A 21,412-nucleotide genomic window follows, 5' to 3' on the forward strand; every position below is an offset into this window, starting at 1 on the left:
CAAAGTGCTGGGATTACAGGCATGAGCCACCACGCCCAGCCTTAAAAACTTTTTTTTTTTTTTTTTTTTTTTGGTGCTCACCTGGAATGTTTTTGTTCCCTCTTGTCCTGCCTGCTGTTTTTATTTAAAAATTGTCTTGTTCCTCATTGCCAAATAAATTAGTATAAGTATCAGCTGGGAAGAAGAAGGGAGGAGCTACAGAGAGCTGGCTGTTGGCCCTCCTTCTGTCACCTGAAGACTAGAGCCTTGACCATGACTGGCTGCCAGCCTGGCAACGAAGTCCTGTACTTCCGGGGAGCTCAGGGCTCTGGCCTGGTTGCCAGCACTGGGGCTGGGGAGGTGGCAGGGCTTCCTGATTACCGAGTCTGAGCCCAGAGCTCACTCAGTCTTTCAAGCTGAGAGATGTTCTTTATTTCATTAGTGACCTATTTTAGCATTGATGGATACACATAAAGGACAGGGAACTTGCTAATGCTAAGAGAGGCTTGAGTTGGGATAAGAATCCAGGATTTCCACCACTTCTACTGCAGAAGCACCAAATACTGTGAGGATTTCAATCCACCCATCACCTGTCCTGCTTCCCATTTCAACCCTCATTGCTACCACCTCCAGATCACAAGGCTGCAGGAATGTCCAGAAGAAAAGTATTACGGCTGATCAACAGCATTAGCCAGTTCCACACTCAGACAAGCACCCCTCTGTGTTATGAGACCCCGCCCCATGCAGAGCTCTGAAAGCCTGCACTCACAGGCAGGTCCATCAATACCTACCAGACAGGGTGCCTCGGGTAAGCGGGCTTCATCACTCACCAGAATCCACTCAGCATAGTTTCTAGCTATGTCAGTTTTTGACTTCTCAATCTTGCTATACTACATCCTTCTGACTCTAAAGAGCAAAAGGGGAAGAAATTTTAGAAAAGTGGTTTGGCACACCCAATTCTGTGTTCTCAATCAGCTTCTCCCTATTCCCTATTTTGAGTACTTATTTCGAAGACCCATCTGGGGCATAGTAGAGAAATCCAGAGCTCTCCAACCCTAACCACACTTCTGTGTTCGCCAGTCTGAAGCTTTCTTCCATTAATAAAAAAACAACCCCCACATTGGCTAATGTCACTGAAGACTTAAACTAGGGAAATGATATTTATTATTTTTGGTAGCTTCTGGACAAAAGTGTTTGCCTCCCCTCCCCAACTCCCCCAGCTCAGCCCATTCATATTTCAGTTTTTGGAGATCACAGACTTAAGAGTTGACCTACCTTATCCTTAACTTTGAGATAATGGGTGACACTTCCTTTTTTTTTTTTTAAAGAGTAAGCAGCTGACCTGCCTTAAAACGTGACAGGCTACATGCTACTCTAACCATAATACAGCATGAACATGACTTAATCAGCCTTTCTGGAGAAAGAAAATACATATTTAGTATAAAAAGAAGATATAAGCAATGGAACAGTTGGTTATACATTATAGATTGTAATAAATGAAAATATTGAGTGCATTTTAAATGATTAATGTATGAAAACTGTCATCACTTACTGTGCATTAATCAAAAAATGCACACTTCCCATAGTGGTTAATGTTGCAGGCCCATTGTTCAGCTTTGATAATGTGCATAATAATGCTCAGTATGACAATGAATTGGGGTAGCTGAAAATTTAGGATGGTTGCAAGTTTGGTGTAGTATTTGGATTAGCATCTTATTCTGTGCCTTGTCAGCCTCATCAGTACACAAGCTATATATTTTTTCCAAAACTAGCAAAAATATGAATGCATTTTTTTTACTTTTTCTTTTTTTTAAATAAAGAATAATGACCAAGGTACCTGCTTAAACAAATACTACCAGCATTCATTAGTCAGGATGGTTACATGTAAAAGAAATGATGCCAGATAGTAACAAATCCAAGAGAAGTTTATTATGAAAATGGCACCTGCGGATGAAAAAATTAAGTTACATAAAGACAACCATGTATGTGACATGTATGAGAATCTACAAAAGTATAAAAAGAACCCTGTTGTAAATGAAGTATGTACATTTCTGATTTGCAGCATTATCAATGGTCAATGAAAAAAAATGTTTCAAAATAAGCCAGGCACTCAGGAAGTTAGGTCCGGTTAGCTTCACACAAAACAAATGTACCATAGCTGTCGCTTTGTAACGTTTTAATTATTTTTTTATATATATATCGTAGAGTTGGTAACACTGCTAAGGTTTTTACGAACAGAATATCCCTTTCCCCATTATTCAGCTACTTGGCACCAGTCTCCTCATAAAAGTTTTCATATATTTGTACAAGAAATAGTTAAAAACACAGACACAGTCTTCACAGGTAATGAAGTGTTTTTTTTTTTTTTCATTTTGTAATTTTCAACACTATGGATTTAGACAGCAGTTGTGATTATCTGTTAGTTTAAATCACCAGAAATCATTTTGACACAACACAGAAACATTTATAAAAGAAAAAAAACAGCTGTCTAGCTGTTCTTTGTAGCTGATAGGTGCATTCCTTTGATTGTTCGATAGCTAGAGTAGAGCTTCCAAAAGTAATCTGTGAATTTCTCCATTGGCCTTCTTCACCTTCTAAACCTACTTATATCCTTCAAGTAAGCTCACTATTAAAATTTACGGCATTTAACTTCTTTTTGTTATTATCCCACCATGGTTTGGGCCCAGCTCATGAAATCAAAGGTCCTAGAGGAACCTACTCAACACAGTGATATTCAAAGGACAGCCGAGTTACTATATTAGCATTGCACAAGTAAACAAATATATATGACAATTCTAGATTCCATTATCCCCTCCCATTTTGTTTCTTAAAAATGTTGGTTGACCTTTGAAAGAATTTTCTGTCTCACTGGTAATTGCTTTATATATTGCTCCATCAGCCAACCTGAAAGGAAACCAAAGAAAAGCACCCACTGCTTATAGGTAGAGCACAAGGGACTCTGGGAATGTTAACAACTGAGGCTATATGGCATCAATTTATTTAATATATCTGAGCATTATTCTTCAGTGCTTTGTGTTGCACTCCAGAAGAGAGAGTCATACCCAGAATTCCGTTGTGGGAAAAATGGCTCCATTAACCTTGAGCTAGTTAAGAGTCTTTTTATCTCTGAGAATGAAACAGATTTTGGGGATGGGGAAGGACTGAAGAGGGGGAGATGGGAAAGGGAGGGAAAGAGAGGAGAGGTAGGGAGAATATACACCAGCAAAGCAACAGCAGGAATTTTAAAAGGTAAAACGGAAGATTCACAGACAGTAGAAGCAGCATAGGGTGACATTACAGAGGAAGGCCACCACACAAAACCCACTAACCCCCAAGAATCACTGGATTCACTAGGACTGCAGGAATGGGACTGTACCACTCCGGACTAGAGATAGAGCACAGATAAGACAAAGGACAAAACAACTACATTAGCTTAGTATATACCGCATATAGAAACACACATTGAAACTGCAATGGGACTGACAGCCAAGGACACGTACACATTGTACACATTACAGTTCTCACATCTGTTATTAGATGCCTTAACAAACAGCTGCCAAAAATGAAGTGGAAGAAGAATTTATACTTGACAGTCATTTGGAGTGTTTGACACCACACTGATTTCTGGCAACAAAGACAAAATAGGATTTTTTTTTTTCTTTTTCTTTTTCTTTCTTTTTTCTTCTTTTTTTCTTTTTTCTTTTTTTTTTTACTTAATGTGCAGTTTTCAGTTGCAGTAATCTGTCTGAAGCTTATTAACCCATTCTTTAGTTTTAAAACTTATTGGTTTCAACCCAGAAATAAGAACCAAAGGAAAAGAAATTCCATCAAATCAACTCAGTCCCCCAAAATACAACCTTCCTTTTTTTAAGCAAGAAATGAAAAAAACCAAAAACATGTTAAATATTTTCCTTTTACTCCGAAGTGTTATTGAAGTTGCAAAATTAGCCTCAGTTAGACTGAGTAAGGAAAACAAAAAGCTAAACAAAAGGCAGTATGTACCTAAACTGCTCCTCAAATCAGTTTGATTGAGTTTTCCAGCAGCCCCTTTAAAAAGGGCTTTACTGACCCATTAAATTTAATGTGAGGCTATGTTTGTTAGTTGGGAGGTAAAAAATTTTAAGTCCTGCAGCAAACGTTAATGAGGGCTTTGTCTTAACTAACCAAGGAGACTGCAGCAACGGACTCCAGACCAGGACAGAACACAATTTTTTTCCCCCAAAACCCAGCCCAGGAGCTGCATTTTGTATGAAGACATTACAGATTAATAAATGATAGCACCATGGTTTTAGAAATTAAGTTAATGTTTCAGTAATTAACATTTAGTCCGACTTTTTTTTTTTTTTTTAAACATTCTAGTCACAGGCCAGAAATTAAGTTTAAGAACCCAAATTATTTTTATGTGCAAGTAAGAAAATCTTAAAATCTTAACCGTAAAAAGAGAATTAAATTCTGCATAAAATTCTAAAATACTATTCCCCCTATATATTTTTTTTTTAAAGGAATTAGGAACAGAAACAAAAAAACCACCCCATTTCATTTGACTTAGTCAAACAGGGCACATTGTTTATGCTTGTCTCTTTCCATCTTGATCATATCAAGATCTTTATGAAGAAACCCCAATGGTTGTCACTTGAGAACTCTCTTGACCACAAGACTGAGTATTCTATGGCAGAGGCATATACACATGAAAGACATCTTAATAAAGATGCAAAGGAAAGCAAAACAACCCAACACACATCTTAGAAGAAGACAAAACGGCAGGCAACTGGTCGTCTGACCCTCTGAAGGCAAAAAATAAACATATCTTTACACGAAAGAATAAGTCAGGTGAAAGAAAGAGGGGGTGGAATGGGGACCATCGTGGCGAGAGAAGACGCTGACCTGCTCGAATTCAAAGTGCTAGAATTAAAGGTCTAAACGAAAATGCCGACGATGCCTCCTCCGAGCGGGGCCTGGCCGGGCCCAGGACGGGCGGCGCCTCAGTCCTCCTTGCGCTCCAGAGTCTGTGCCGCATGGATGCCGTTGCTGTAGACGGGGAAGGGCAGCGTGGAGAAGAGTCCCTCGGCCGTGGTGAACACATTGCCGGCGGGCATCTGCGTCAGGCTGGCTGCGCTCACTGCGCCGCCGAACGGTCCTGACATGTTGAGCCGGTGCACATGGTGGTAGAGCATCTCCATGGGCGTCTTGGGGTCGAGGCCGAAGCCAGGGCTGTTAACGTCCACGAAGTTAACAGCGTGCGCGTTGGGCAGCAGGTTGCCCTGCATGGCCAGGGTCACCTCGGCGGGCGCGTAGCGGATGGTGCCCGTGGTGTAGACCCTCTGGGCGGCCGTGCTGGTGGCGGCCAGGGTCCCGGTCACCCTGTGCACCAGCGGGAGCACGACGTTGCCCGCCTGCAACCTCTGCAGTGCCTCTAGGTCCCCAGTGTACAGCAAGGAGTTGGACGCGCTGGGGCCACCGCCCCCCGCGCCGCCGCCCCCGCCCCCGCCGCCGTTCCCGGGGTGCTTGTCCCGTGGGGACGCCGAGAGCGGGGGTGACAGCGGGTCGGAGGCAACGGGGGCCAGGGCTGTGGTGGCCGAGGTGCCGAACTGAGTCTTGCGGGCAGCCGCGCCGTCCGCGCCGGGCGGGGTGAGAACCGAGTCGGGGATGGCCACGTGCAGTCCCCCGCTGCCACCACCCCCACCGCCGCCACCCTGCGGGGACGGGAAGTGCTCGGAGCTGGGGGGCTTGGTCATGCTGTAGGGGGACTCGTTCCTGGAGATCTCCCGGTTGGGCGGGTAGTTCCAGATGCTGCTGTCGTTGTCGAAGTTGATGGGTTCCGAGATCTCCGTCTTGATCTTGAGCACCGAGGCACTGTTGGGGGAGGACAGCAGCCGCGGGGGCTCCACCAGGCCCGCGTCCAGGCCGCCCGGGCTCGACGCACTGGACAGGCGCCGGCGGCTGGCGCTGCCGCCCTTCTGCCGTTTCCGCCTTTTCTTGCGCTTCTGGTGCTTGCTGGAGGCCTGAGCGCCCGCCTCGCCCGCGCTGTCCGAGTCCTTGGCGCTGTCGGATGTGAGTGACTCGCAGTTCTGCAGCCGCAGATCCGACTCACTCTCCACGTAGCGCTCCACCTTGATCTGCATGGGGCCCAGCGCACCGAAGCCGTCCTCGCCCGCCTTGGGGTTCTCAAAGTCCGAGTGCTCGAAGCTGTCGTCGCTGTCGCGGCTGTCCGGGTTACTGGAGCTATGGCCGTCGTCGTTGCAGTTCATGTCGTTGTCACACGCGTTGCCCGACTTCTTCCGGTCGGGCTCCGGGTCTTCGCTGTTCTCGGACTGGTTCCCTTTCTCGTCGGACTTGGAGTTCTCGTTGTCCTCTGCGTGGGGCCCGGGGCCGGGGGTGGCGGGGACGGGGAGAGAAGAGAGAAGACACCAGGTTAGCGGGGCGACCCAGCCTGTCACCTGCAGGGGCTGGGGCGGGGAGCAGGGCAAGTGTCCGTCCTCATCACGGGCTTCTCCATCACCTTCAGAGGACTTAAAGCCTGGGCTTTCTCCCTGCTAAGGGCCTGGATTAGCTGCACCGTTACTCAAAAAGTGCCGGCCGAGGACCAGCGGCACTGGCAATCATCTGGACACGTGTTGCAAATGCAGACTCTCTGCTACCACCCAGATAGACTGAATCAGGTTCTGCATTGGAATATGACCCCCAGGTGATTCTCAGGCACATTCAAGTTTAAGAAGTCCCACAAAGATACTCAGGAAGTCAGGTTAAATAACCTGGATTAAGGTGTGACACAGAAAAATGATGACATGCAAGGTGACTTTCTAAAGAGTCTGTATTTTCCCTTGGTGAATATTTTGTTCATTACTGAGAGCCACTCTCCTTCTTTCCATTCCATAAGTTATTCTCCCCCACAGCACTTACCACCATCTGATTCACTGTATAGCTTTATTTTTATTATTTATTATTATTATTTTTGGCAGGGTCTGCTTCTGTGCCTCAGGCTGGAGTGCAGCAGGATGGTCACCGCTCACTGCAGACTTGCCCTCCCCAGCTCAAGCCATCCTCCTGCCTCAGCCTCCAGAGTGGCTAAGACCACAGGTGCCTACTACCACACATGGCAGACTTTTTTTTTTTTTTTTTTTTTTTTTTTTTTTTTTTTAGAGACAGGGTCTTGCCATGTTGCCCAGGCCGGTCTCAAACTCCTGGACTCAAGCAATGCGCCCACCTCAGCCTCCCAAAGTGCTGGGATTACAGCCATGAGCCACCGTGCTGCTTCACTGTATATTTTAGTTTTATTGACTTGTCTCTTCCTCCCACTAGTATATAAGCTCACTGGGGCTAGGAATTTTTCTTTGTTTTGTTCACAACTATACACTATATTAAAAAGGGGCAGAGACTACCAATTCTAGGACTTTTTATGTCTTTGTCAAGAACTTTCAAATTAATGCAATTTAGGGACAGGAAGACAATGAAGATCTGCCTTGAGTGCTCTGCCCTCCTTCTGCCTCCCTGAAGCTGGGTCTGGAGGAAGGGATACATGTTTACATGTACCCCTTGTACATGTAAACAAGGAGCTGGAGCTCAGGTGCCATCATGATAGGGGGTTGTCAGGGAAACCTAGCTGCCTCATTTTTGGGAGAATAGATTTTTCCAGTAACACAAGCTCTGAAGATTGAGGGATGAAGCCTGACTGGCAGCCTGGACTAGAGGCTGTGGTCATTGCCTCCCCTTTTGTAGCAGAAGAGGGAGGGTTAGAAGAAGTTTAAGATTTTCTTGCAGCTGTAAAATCCTACAAGTTTGGTGCTCCCTGGCCTTATGAGTGTCTCTGGAAGAGGGCTGGGGATGGGAGGAAAAGCAAATTTGTATACTAATTTTCTGTGTCCCAAAGAACTACTCAGGAAGTCTGCTTCCCCAAAAGAAATGAAAATGCATGAGTTTGTTCTGCATAGACTCAGGAAATAAGTAACAGTCTAGTACCCTGAAAGGGGCACTGATCAATGCCATTAAGTATCCTACTTTAGAGGCTCGGTCCTAGCTTGGTGGGAATGTGAATATTTGGGGCTCAAAGTCACAGACTCTCTTGGAGCTGGCCCTAGTACCTGCGTCTAGTAGAGGTCGAGAGCTAGGTATGAGGTTAGAGCAGGGTTCCTTCTGTATGGCCAGTGGATTGACATTAAATGATTGCTGATAGCAATCAATCTCTTTCTGTATATTTAAAGAAAGAGATCTGTCAGATCTCAAAAGATCTCTTTCTTCTGTGTGTATATATACACACAACATATATACATACGTATATACACACACACAAGTATTTATCCAGCACTACATATCTATATGTATTGTGTGTATATATACATATACAGTACATACAGGTATGTAGTGGTGTACAATTATATGTATGCGTGTGTGGAGAGAGGCAGAGACTCAGTAATAACTTGATATGACACGTGTCTCTCTGAAACGTGACCAGTTGCTTTGCCTCTGATGATGGGCCTCTGGTCATTGCCCACCCCCCGTGTGTGGTGGGCAAGCCATCACTGCAGAACATGGAGAAGAAGGAATAATACCTGTAATACCTGAGGTGTCTTTAGAGTCTGACTCAGAGTCGGATGTCTCAGAGGATTCGGAAGTTTTCTCCGGCAGATGGGGGAGCTGTGCGATGTCCATGGGTGTGTCCTTGTACTCAGGATTGCTGTGGGAGGGAGGCACTGGTCAGGAGTGCAGACACCCATTCTGCATGGTTTGTTTGGACCATCTTCTCCCCCACTTCTTTGTCCCAGACTTCTGGAGTTTAGAAAGTTTCAAAGACTAAACATGAAATCATTTCTCAGCTCTTCATGGGATTTTATGGAAGCTTGGCTTGCATGTGCCAGGGTACAGGTGCACCCTGCTGCAATGATCGAATACTCAAATGCTCCATGAAAGCCATAGAGAAGACTTTAAATAATCAGGTACCACTGGGGGCCAGGGAACTGTGCTGCTTGACAGTCCTCCCAGAGTAACACCTGGGGGAAGGGAGGATGAGAAGTACTCTCAACAATTAATTCTCATGCCTCCTGGTGTGTCCTGTCTTTTCTTGGGCTCCTAATGAGTCCATGGCCTCAGAACCTTTGTTTTGGGCCCTCGATGTAGCTTCTCAGCTGCTCAGATGGCTTCCAAGCTATTGGTGGGTTGGCAGAGCCCTTGGTGCCTATCTGACAGATGCACAGGTGCACCTTGGGATGCATGGATTATGGCTACCGAACTGTCAACACACCCATTACAATCACATTTTCATCTGCTCGTGTGGTGTACACCTGTGGCTTGTTAGCTGGAAATCTGATTGCAGTGGGGAGAGTCCCAGTGTGAAAGAGGCCCTACCAGAAGGGATCTAACCTCACTTGCACAAATGTGCTTAATTTTTGTTCTATTTTTAGTTTGGAAACAAGGCTCTTTTGGAAGAGACAGCATGTTAAGTCAGTTTGACCTGTCTTCTGGAAATGCCACTCCAAGGCCACCTGATGTATGAGGAGAGTAGGCTCCTGTAATCTGAAGGCACAAGGAAATCCTCCTGCTTCAAAATGGGAAATGCCTCTTCTATTTTTCCATGATAGCTAGCCAAGCAGAGACTTAAAATTGATGATTACTGACTCATTTGCTAATCTCTAGCGAAATTCCTATAGTAAAGAGTCACTGTTTCAGTAACTACTCCAAAACTGCAAATGTTCCTGGGAGGGGTAATTCACTAAAATGGATTATCAGGCATTTACTCCTTAGTGTGAATTAGCTTCAGCAGCAAAGCTTTCTCTAGATAATCAGATGAGACGAATGGTGGGAAGATGGACTCCTTCTCTGAATACTCTAAGAGTCTATAATTCTATTAAGTGTTACAAGGGAATGGGAAGAAGACTGGAGGAGCGGTAGCTTCAGAACAGGGAAGGACAAGCCTGGACTGGGGCCTGGGTGCAAGGGTTCTGGGAAGGAAGAAGTGATGTGAAAGTATTGCTCAGCGAAGAATAATAGACAAGAATGTGGGAAAGAAAACCAAACTTCTGGGCCACATCATTTTCTTTCTAGATCTCTGCTCTATAGAAGTGATGCCAGTGAATGGTTGTCTTGGTTCCAGTTTCCCCTGCTAAAGCCCATGACGTTAGTCTTCTTTGGGGGCTCACAGATCACTTGCCCTACAACTTAGAGTCCTTTATCATTGACTTCAGGGAGGGTTTTAGGTCAGCTGAAACAGGTCTTCTATGCCTGAGATTGAAGCTTTTGAGGTTGAAGACTGGCCTTTGATACCAAAACTTCCTTCCTATCCACATGGGCTTTGATGGAATAGAATCACCAAAACTCATGAGTTTGTACCATCTGATCCTAGGCTATATCAATGGTATTCAGAGACTGACTGCTTAGCTCTTCCTACTCCTTGCATTTGTAGGCAGAGGAGGAAGTCATGAGGCTGATGAGGCAGTAAGAAAGATCCAGATAGGAAGAAATCTCACAGAATGGGAGTAACAACCACATAGATGACTTCAGCACCTATGTTTCATCAACATGGGAGCCAGACACTGCTAGCCCTAGGGTGCCTGTTTCCAGCGTTTCATTCTTAATGGTGGTGGGTCTCCTTGTCACAGTATCATTTTGCCTAGCAAAAGAATGGCAGTGCCACAAGACCTTATTCTATTTTCTGTCTGGCATATGAGTTTTCATAACCACCTGCATTCCCTATAGTAATTATTCCATAAAACTCCATGTGCAAGGATTCCTTGATATCAGAACTCATCACAAACATGGGGGAGACTTTGCACGGAAATCAGGCCTTGGAGAAAGCCGCATTCAATACACATACTTTTACCTTTACAGAGAATTAATGTAGAGCAGAAGAGGTCAAAAAAAGGAAATAGAAAGTAGATAAATGAAGACTCTTCTAAGTGGTGCACATTAAGGCCCTCTCTAGAGCAATAATCATTAGTGTCTGATTGATATGCTGTTGGTAGCAAGCACATTCATGCCTTCAAGTCATCACCAAAGTATGTGAACACACTCTGAAGGGCCAGTGTGCTGATGAGCCATGGTTGTTAGCTTCTCAGCTCCATTTGGCTGTCTCAAAGAAAAATGGGGATTCAGGTACTCCCTGTCTAAATTATCAGCCAAAGGGCACCAACTTCCATTCATAAGACCTATTGGAAATTTTCCTACTCAGACCACGTGTGGGCTCTGCTTGGTGGCTTTAGGCCAGGAGAAGCCAAAGACCAGAATGATGGGGGTGGGAGGGAGCCAAGCCAAGTGCTGTGATAGTGTCACGCCAGGATTGGCGTGAACCTCCCAGAAAGCCTGCCCCCAAACTCAGATGACCCAATCTGTGCTAGTTTGAATCCAAAGGCAGAACGTAGATTGGGAAGGGGAGAGAAATGGTGTCTCACACCGGAATTTAGGAAGCAGGTGAGCTTGGGCTCACTTGTAGATAGAATGTTAAGGACACATTTTAAGAGCAGTAAAGCTTGCCCAAGATCTCAAAGCAGAGGGCCAAAAAAAAAAAAAAAAAAAAAAAAAAAGATTGCCTTCATTTTTACACTGCTATTGTTTGATTCCGGCAAAGCAACTCACTTTGTTTACCAAAACTTTAACACCCAGGAAGTCAAACCCTATGTAATATGCTAAGGGCATCAAAGGGATGAAATATAAGAGGAATATAATGTTCCCTGCCACTTTTCTCTCATTCTGTTTTACTTAATTTTCACAAGAACTGGAGTGTGTGAGTGTGTCTGTGGTGGGGAAGAGGAGATGCTTTTTGAATGCTTCAGCTGTAGGCTGAAGTCTGTATTCTTCTGGCCTAAGGATTTGTGGGAAAACCAAAGCAACTTCTGCAGAGATGCCCAAATGCTGACAGACTGAGAATTACTGAAAATCTTGAAATCTTTCCTGCAAGTCCCTTCCAATATAGTTTGATCTTCTCACATTTATTTGAATCTTGTGGAAAGAATAGCAGAATTGCCATGAAATTCCACACCAGGTACTGTCAAAAGATAATATTCACAACATGTCAGCTATTAACCATAGGGCTGCATATTTTATAACCAGGAGAGAAATAGAAAAGAAGCAGAAAATATACCTAAGAAGGTAATTCACCCAGATGATATTCTTTTCATTTGCATTCTTGGCATTAATAGCTATGGTGGCACTAGACTGTATCCAAATATATCCTCCGTTCTTCTGCATCCAGCGATAGTACTTTGTCACACACTGACCCTTATTCAGCACTGGGGAAAAAAAAACAAAGGCGTTGTATTAAGACTGGGATCAAATAATTTTTTTTAAATCTCTGCAAAGCCTTAAGCCTAAAAATGGACCTGCACCAAGCCAGGGTGACCCTCTGTATGCTTAATATAGAATGCCATTAGTAGGACAAATGAAATCAATTCAGTGGAGTGGCAGCTCTGGAGCCACGGTTACTGGCATTTGTAGCAAGACTTTATTCCGTTTTGGGCAGCCATGGTGTGAAAAGAATAAAAGGACTACAAATCTTTTTGGCTCACAGAACACCTAATGCGGTGTGGATATTGTCAATGGGTTTGACATCAGATGGTAAGAAAGGCAAATTTGTATGTGATTTATTCATAGCTTTGAGGTAGACCTCTTTGAGATTCTGGATATTTGAATGGTTCCAAAGATGCTTTACCCCTCCTCTTTGATCATTTCTCCTCAGTGTGAGCAATCTCAACCCGCGTCCTTATATGTCTGTCCCTTTTGATCTTGTCTAACAGAATTTATAGTCCTCGGATGAACTAAATTTACACTGGTCAGTCGGGGGAGATTCTGGTGAGACTTCGCTCAATGTTGGAACAAAATAAATTCCCCAGTGGAGTCAGAGAGCAACACTGGCCTGAGGGAGGCACAGAATTGACTTGGCTGGAGCCAAACAGAGTGACAGCTCCACACAGACTCTGAAATATGGCCCCAAATGAAGGAACAAGTAAAAACAATCAGTAATGTGAAACGGTGCCATTAAATACCCACTGGAAGAGAGCTTTAAAATGCAGATGTTAAAAATGATACTTTAACCAAAATCTCGCCAAGTTGAAATTGATTTGATTTGTATCTGGGTACTCCTGAGCTAGTAAAAGGGGAAAGCACAGTAAATCATCCCCTGAAATAAAGTGCTGTGGATGGGAATGGTTTAAAAGGGTGTCGGAAATGTGGAAAACCTGCTGTTACTACTTGGCTACGGATCGCAGCAACTCGGCGCCCCGCAAAAGCGCACCAGCTGGTTGGCCACTAGAGGGCAGTGTGCACTCATCTACGTTGCCCACTTTTGGCATGTCCTTGTCTCCGTCTGCTAAAATGAAAAACCTCTAACTGCTGTAATAAATTTGGCTAAATTAGCTGCTAAATGGTTATCTCAAGTAATATGTATTTGCATTAATCATCTTGCTCTAAACCAGAACAAGCCAGAGTCCTAAAGACGTAGTAAATTCATATTGTCCATTTAATTACGGCTAATAAGTGCTTCATATACAATAGTTTCATGAAGTACATTTAGATTTTTTTTTTTTTTTTTTGAGGGAGGTGGATGGGTGTAAAGGGAAGTCACTTTGGAAAAGAGCTGTGTTTAAGGCTGTGGAAGCTCTTCTCATCTTGTCCTGAGCCACTCTTCCTGGTTCTCAAAGTGCTCAAAAATCACACATCAATTATATCCACAAACATATAAACTTTGAAGGTTTTCTTCCATTCTCCTTTTTTTCTTGCAGCACGCTAATGGGACGGTTGTAAAATCTGGTAATTGTATCTTAACTCTTACTTGAAAAAACCTTACTCTGATGAGTGTTTCAAATCATAACAAGTTTCATTCTGAAACTCCTCACCAGTTTAGGGTGTTTTGAAGGCCTGGAACTGTCACCGTCTCTTGGTAGCGTGGCTCCACAGGTCGTATTGTACCTCCTTTTGTAGGCAATTGTAAGTTCTGCCATTCTGCATGCATGGCTTCCCAGGCTACAAAACCGCGTGGTGAAGCTGAAAGCAGTAAAATACTAACTCTGCCATACAGCTCTTCTGTCAAACCATTGTTGCATGCAACAAGATGTGCTTTTATTCAAATCCTCTCAACCTGGTTAACTATTAATAGAGGAACGACGGATTATATAATTCTGTCCACTGTTTTCACAGAGAAAACTTACAGTACCCCAATCAGTGGTTGGGGGTATAATTCTGTCTGCTTTGTATCTGGAATGAGGAATAATTCCAAATGGTTCTAGTATGTTGAACAAAGGCAAAGAGACTAAGAAGTCCCTTTTTAGAATCACATGAAGAATAATACATTGAGATGAAAGGCCAGATCAGCACAGCCTACCTGGGAGTTCCAGACTAGAATTTGACCGAAAGCAGGCAAAATTTTAAAAAGAATGATCTCCAGTATACAAAGTAGACAAGAGGGGCAAAGGGATAAAGGAGTTATAATATCAATTTAGAATCTGCAGAATCAACGTAAAGATCACCCACCTCCTTCCTGATAATACTTTCTCTTAATAAAGTGCCAGTTTGGAAATGGATATCCAGCCAAACCTTTGGCCTCCCCAGTGGTCTGCACATAGGTGTAGTGAAGGGGGCTGAAAGGCTCCTTTGCTAAGGGATTGTATGGTATCATCTTTTTGAATTACAGGAGGATAACTCTGGGTCTACTTAAATGGATCTGTGTTGCCTGAGAAGATAAATCCAGCACTTATTTGTTAGGGCCCATGAATACAATAATACAGCTTTCTTTATCACCCAGGCCAAGGGTCAGCTAGCAAGAGAGGAGAGTTAAATGTGAGCGAGGCAGGACAGGTGACTTCTGATGCGAGGAGGTGATCTGTAAAAGGGGAAGGGAATTGCTCAAGGCTTCCTTGGGGAGTCAGGGAGCCACTTGATAGCCCTTGACTTTCTGTGGTGAATACCACAAAGCAGGTTCGGGAGCCCACCGTGGGCAGCTGAAGGAGACGAGTTTGACTGACCTGTGGTTTTACTGTGGGCCAGTCTGACAGACAGAATTCCTAAAGGGTAGACAATCTCCTTTGGTCTTAGGTCATGACTCTTTCCTAGGGCTTAGTGTTTTCTGAATGAGACCCCCAGACGCCAGTGGGAATCTAGATAGCCACAGATACAGTGCAGAGTTAGGACAACATATTTACCAAAATATCACCCAAAATATCACAAAATGTCTCGTAAAGAAATCAATGTTTGGGAGGCCAAGGCGGATGGATCACTTGAGGCCAGGAGTTCGAGACTAGCCTGGCCAATGTGGTGAGACCCTGCCTCTACTAAAAATCCAAAAATTAGCCAGGTGTGGTTGTGTGCACTTGTAATCCCAGCTACAAGGGAGGCTGAGGCACAAGAATCGCTTGAGCCTGGGAGGCGGAGGTTGCGGTGAGCTGAGATTGCACCACTGAACTCCAGCCTGGTGACAAAGCGAGATTCTGACTCAAAAAAAGAAAAAAGAAATCATAATGGAATTTAGCTTCCTTAAAAAATGAACAAGAAATACTTTTTGCTTGGGCCTCCAGACTATAAATTTATGACTTTGAGATGAAGCTTCTTTCCTTGAAAAAAAAATATATATATAAAATAAAATAAAATAAAGCCCTACTGGCAAATCAGTTGGATCATTCCAGCTGCGCCAGAGGCAGGATCTGACAGCTTTTCCTGAGCTCATGTGGTCCTAATCAGCTCAAGAAGAAAAGCCACCTTGGTGCCAGTTTGAAAGAGATTTTTAGTGTGTAATAAATTAGAGAACTTGAAAAACACGGAAAAACTTTTTTGATTCTCTTTAATCCAGTGGCTGTTGTTTTTTATTTTCAAGTTTTAGGTTTAGAAAGCAGTGAGAAAGGAGAGAATATTTGAATACGTTTATTTCATAAAATTCCTTTTGTGGGGAAAAAGAAAAATAAGCACCATGTGAGTTACTTGATATGAAAGTCCTTAAAAAGATTTTTAATTGTCCCTTGAAAAGAGGTAGATACTCATCACACCAATGAGCCTAGGAGTGAAGTCATAACCATGTCTACAAACTGCAAAGGGAAAGGAACAGAGGGAGAGGAACTAGAGAGAGATTCTAATTTGAATATCACATCCTTGTCATATGGTCTGGGTACCTCTAACATGTAACCTGGCATCTTTTCTTTGGTTTATTCCAAAGTTTACTTTCTGCTCTGCAAATTTTTTGGGCCGAGCAGCCTGTGTGTCTCTCGTTGAACTCACTGATCATGTCAAAGCATCTCTAGAATTATGTCTTTAAAGTAAGTTGTACTCTAGCAATTACTTTTAGTTTGAGGATCCCAAAACTTTCTTTCTTTTTTTTTTTTTTGGAGACGGAGTCTCTCTCTGTCACCCAGGCTGAAGTGCAGTGGCGTGACCTCAGCTCAGTTGCAGGCTCCGCCTCCCAGGTTCAAGCCATTCTCCTGCCTCAGCCTCCCGAGTAGCCAGGACTACAGGCACCTGCCATCGCGCTCGGCTAATGTTTATGTATTTTTAGTAGAGACGGGGTTTCACTGTGTTAGCCAGGATGATCTCGATCTCCTGACCTTGTGATCCGCCTGCCTGGGCCTCCCAAAGTGCTGGGATTACAGGCTTGAGCCACCGCGCCCAGCCGAGGATCCCAAAACTTTTAAATGACCTCTTCTTAGATTTCACAAAGTAACCTGAAGACAGAGAGAGGATAAATACACCTGCACAGGTTAGCTGAGAATCTTGAAAGGCCCCAGACGTAACTGGAAACATCTCTGCTAGCACACAAGAACATGTTCCTTGCTCCTCTGAGGCCTAGGGTGTAACCAGTTGCTTTTGGCTGTTGTTGCTGGAAGGAAAGCCAGGAGGTTGTTGTTGGCACCACCCCATCCTCCAAGTTATAGGTGCTTTAGAGTTATAAGCTGTGCTCTTAAGAGGACAGAAGTGACCTCCACTTGTGAGAAGAATATTATAGAGATGAACTGGGAGAGATTTAAATCATTCCTGGTTGAACTGTACCAGCCGTGCTTAGCTAACAATTAGAATACCATGAATAAGTGTCTCTTTGGCTATTGAAGTCAAAATAGTAATACCACACACCTCTAACTGTGAAGGAAGCTGCAAATACAGTTCAATCAAAAGAAAATTGTAGAGTGCTTACATTTTAGAGCATGTGACCTTTTACATCAAATATACCTCTCCCCTGCCACTTCTCCACCCCCCAAGACTGGATGCTAAGTTTTATTGAATATCTTTTTAAAATGTCACCTGGTCTCAGTTTGAGCTTAGTGGTTGGCCTGTAAGAAATGTACTGCTTAGAGAGAATGATTCCTCTCCCTGCAAATCTGATGAACTTTTTGCTGAGGCACACATCCGTGGCCCTGCACACAGTTACCAACAGAGGGATTTCAGTTTTCCTTGGGAAAACTTTGTCCACAGACACAGGCTGATGACTGAAAGGACATAAAGGAAGCCAGTGTCTGTGGCGGGAACATAATTCTGGTAGTAAATCAAAACAAATCAGTACAAGTTTGCCTTCAGAAATATGGAGGAAAAAAGAGAACGTGGTCTCTTCCTGTTGGGCTGTTCTACAAAATCAAAGCCAAAGATTCTAAATAGTGAGTTAGTTGTGTCATAAAAAGAAGGAAGCAGTCTAATTCAGTTTGAAGAGGAGATGAAGAACACATATCAAAAGCGGTCTTTTAGCAAAGTGTCTCACAAAAGGACATTTTAGTGGTTTGCATATGCATTAAAAAGCCGCAAGACATGGTGCATTCAGGTAAGTATAGAATAAATAGGAAATGGTGAGATCATCGGAGATTCCACACTTCACATTCACACAGCCGAACAAAGAGCTTCATTATCGTCATGGCGATAGGAGGACGCATCTGTGGCGCCATTCACCCCCTCCTGGAGGTACCTTCATCAGTGGCCGCAGAGAACGGAGAGCAGGTGCCTTCTGCTAGAAACTCAAAAATTATTTTTGAATTCACTAGAGTGTGTATCTGTGTGTGGAAGTGAGGGGGGGTGTGCTAGAATCACACTTTCTACTTAATACCACAGTTGGGTGCTTAGCTGTAGCCACTGGTTCTCTTTCTACATTCACAAAACTGGCAGATGAAACATGAAAAAGAATACTGACTCTTTAATCTCTGCTTCTCCACCTAAGGCCCAAGGCAGGCTGACAGGGAACTTCATTCTGGAAACAGGACTTTCTTTCTTTTTCCTTTTAATTCTGGATTACTTTTTCTTTGGCTTTTGAAAACTGGGCTATAGGGGAAAGAACTTGACATATAGACTTAAAACAAGAACAAGTTTCCTTATCTAAAAAGTTACAGTCCTTGATGCTTACAGGAAGGTCACTTTCAAAACCCACAGGAGAAACACAATTATAGCCAGAAACTGCACTAAGTGCTTTATTTACTCGCAAAAGAGACAGTTTTTCATTTAGAACTGCTCATAGGATCAACTGAGGCTTTGATGCTGTGCAGATTTTTCTATAGATTTTGCAATTAGTGAGCTAGATGTCTTAAATAGCAGGCATCCAGAAATTGGTTTTTAGTTTATTTTTTCTTTTTGTAAATCTATATGCTGAGCAATATTTGGTAGCACTGAAGGATATTTGATACTTATTGTGAGTTATGAGCTTAAGGACAGAAGACCTGTGGATGTTTTGTGAATGAGTATGCATCATCTATGGATTTCCCCCCTAATACGCTAATGACAGGCCCTGCTTGAATTGCTATCTGTGTGATTTACAACCTCAGGAGAGGTTTTTTCCTATACCACTGCCAATTGATAGATTTTTATTAACTGTTAATATTGAATCATGCAGAAAACTTTTCATTGATTTAGAATGTGTCAATTTGTTAAGTTTAAAAAATAAATTCCCCTTTTCTTCATGATAATGTACTGAATTGGAGAACAAGGCTTTTAAACACTGATAGTGTTCTAGGACAAGGAGAATCAAAATAATTGTTGGCACCAGGGACATCTGAGATCACATTGTTTTACAAGCTGTTTTCAGCCCAACCAGGGAGTTTCAGTCCCACTCATTCATTCCCTTCTCAACCTAAAATAGTTAAGGATAGAGTATTTTTTTTAGGACCTATACCTTCTATTTTGGGGGGGAATTTGCTTTATAAATGAGAAGCGGTGGGCTCTTCAGCATGGAATTTAAAAATTTAAGGCTAGGAACTGAGGACAATGGTGGATTTATTCATTCAATCCATTTTTTTTGGAGTGCCTACTCTGTGCTAGTCTCCAGGGGACATCAGAGTGTGCAAAATGTGTCATGGGCCTGTCCTCCTACGTTAATCTCCATCAGTCTTGATAATTGCATTCCCCTAGTCAGTGATTGGTTTAGGTTTGGAATATGATGAGACACTGGGCAATGAAACTCAAGTGGGAAGTCTCTACTGTGAGAGGTTGTTGAAAAAGTTTTCTTCACTCTGGAAAAAGGGATTTACCACTACTTGCCTCTGAATGAGAAAGAGAGATGCTTATCAATCATTCTCACTAATAAGTCTATAACAGTGACAACTGTATGGCATGTGGTATGTAGGTCTATGAAAGCACAAGGGGGTCGGACTTGGGCTGGGTGCATTCTTCACCTCCCTTCAACAATTAAGTGTTATCAAGTACTGAAGCAGTTAATCTGATTGGGGCATAGGCAGAAGTGAAAACAGACAAAAGGGATGATGTGGACCTTATACTCAGATTTATTTTGTCTCTCGTGGACCCTGTGCTTCTGGAGGCCATCATTTTGTTAAGTCCACTAAACATCTTTAAAAAGAAATACATAGGTAGTGAGGCACAGGTATATAAAAACTAGTGTTTCAGAAAGTCAGAAATATTTCCAGGAGCCCAGACAAATTCCATTTGTTCATCTGTTACGTAGATTTTTAGAAATGCAAGTACTTTGTTGTGAAAACATAGATTCTTCCATGTAGCAGTCACTGTTGGTCGTCTGCTCAACAGCTATTCTGCCACTTCCTTCTGGGTAACAGAAGTCTGATTTTGGGTTTTATGTTGGACGGCTGCCTCCTAAATCCCAGGAGAATAAACCTTGATTGTTTAAGCCAGATACAGTAATTCTACCCCCTTGCCAGTGAGTGGCTTAGGCTTGGGTACTTGATGACACATGGGACTATAAGACACAAGAGGCTTCTCCCTGCTCCCTGGTGGGGAAGTGCTGCTGGGAATGTTTTCTGTGCACTCCAAAACAAACACAAAACATCGACTGACCCCTTCCACACTTTGGACATTGCCCCATGAGGAACTGATGATGGGGATGCTCTCTTGATCTTCTGATCATGAAGAGAAACTTAAGTCATTTTTACTGGGATTGTCTGTTACGTGTAACCAGGTGCATTCTACTTGATAGGCCGCACCAAAAGTTCTAGGAAGCCAGAGAAGATGTGGGAGTTCAAGAAGAGGTTTGAATGACCTGATCTTTAGTTAGCCGTGCATGTGTGGGAAAACTGTTGTATGTTAGACACATACATGAATTAAATCCTCTGCCACTTATTTAACTTAAAACAAGTTTTTTGATGATAGGGTATCACTGAAAGTTTTCAGGAAACAATTTAAAAAATAGTTTGTATAAGATTGAGAACAAGATGCCATTATAAGAAGTAATGGAATTGATTTTATTTGGGTTAACTGATTTAGGTTAAAATGGATGACTCAGAAGTATTGATTTTTTTTTTTCTTTTTTTGAGACAGAGTCTCACTCTGTCGCCCAAGCTGGAGTGCAGTGGTGTGATCTTGGTTCACTGCAAGCTCCGCCTCCCAGGTTCATGCCATTCTCCTGCCTCAGCCTCCCGAGTAGCTGGGATTACAAGCACCCGCCACCATGCCCAGCTAATTTTTGAATTTTTAATAGAGACGGGGTTTCACTGCATTGGCCAGGTTGGTCTTGAACTCCTGACCTTGTGATCCACCCACCTTGGCCTCCCAAAGTGCTGGGATTATAAGCATGAGCCACCATGCCAGGCCGGAAGTATTGAGTTTTTTTTTTTCTTCTGATCATGCCTTATAAGAGCAATGGGTTATTTTTTTGTCAAATACAAGGTTTTAAAAAAACTATAATAAAAGCAGCTACTAGGCAAGGTGCAGTGGCTCATGCCTGTAATCCCAGCCCTTTGGGAGGCCCAGGTGGGTGGATCACCTGAGGTCAGGAGTTTCAGACCAGCCTGACCAACATGGAGAAACCCCATCTCTACTAAAAATACAAAATGAGCTGGGTGTGGTGGAGCACGCCTGTAATCCCAGCTACTAGGGAGGCTGAGGCAGGAGAATCGCTTGCACTCAGGAGGCGGAGGTTGCGGTGAGCCGAGATCGTGCCATTGCACTCCAGCCTGGGCAACAAGAGCAAAACTCTGTCTCAAATAATAATAATAATAATAATAATAATAATAATAATAATAAAAATAACAAAAAATAAAAGCAGTTACTAATTGAAATAATAACAAGGAAAAGCTCACAAATCCATGTGAGA

The 21,412-nt window shown here is 43.3% G+C and overlaps 2 protein-coding genes across 6 annotated transcripts in view; one reads left to right on the top strand and one right to left on the bottom strand.

Moving 5' to 3' along the window:
• EGLN3 (egl-9 family hypoxia inducible factor 3) overlaps window positions 1-21,412 on the top strand; it is a 321,937-nt gene that overhangs the window by 142,005 nt on the left and 158,520 nt on the right. The gene's annotated exons all lie outside the window — the stretch shown is intronic.
• Window positions 1,887-21,412, bottom strand: part of NPAS3 (neuronal PAS domain protein 3) — an 865,020-nt gene continuing 845,494 nt past the window's right edge. For 4 of the 5 annotated variants that reach the window (XM_023227274.3, XM_023227273.3, XM_023227272.3 and 1 more), the window contains 3 exons: window positions 12,047-12,194; window positions 8,526-8,650; window positions 1,887-6,331 (listed from right to left, as the gene is read on the bottom strand). In XM_023227274.3, coding sequence (XP_023083042.1) covers window positions 4,962-6,331; window positions 8,526-8,650; window positions 12,047-12,194 — 1,643 coding nt within the window. In that variant the 3' untranslated portion in view covers window positions 1,887-4,961. The remainder of the gene's footprint in view (window positions 6,332-8,525; window positions 8,651-12,046; window positions 12,195-21,412) is intronic. The other variant, XM_023227271.2, reaches the window with a different exon arrangement.

This window comes from Piliocolobus tephrosceles, chromosome 6, assembly GCF_002776525.5.
Source record: "Piliocolobus tephrosceles isolate RC106 chromosome 6, ASM277652v3, whole genome shotgun sequence".
NCBI lineage: Eukaryota > Metazoa > Chordata > Mammalia > Primates > Cercopithecidae > Piliocolobus > Piliocolobus tephrosceles.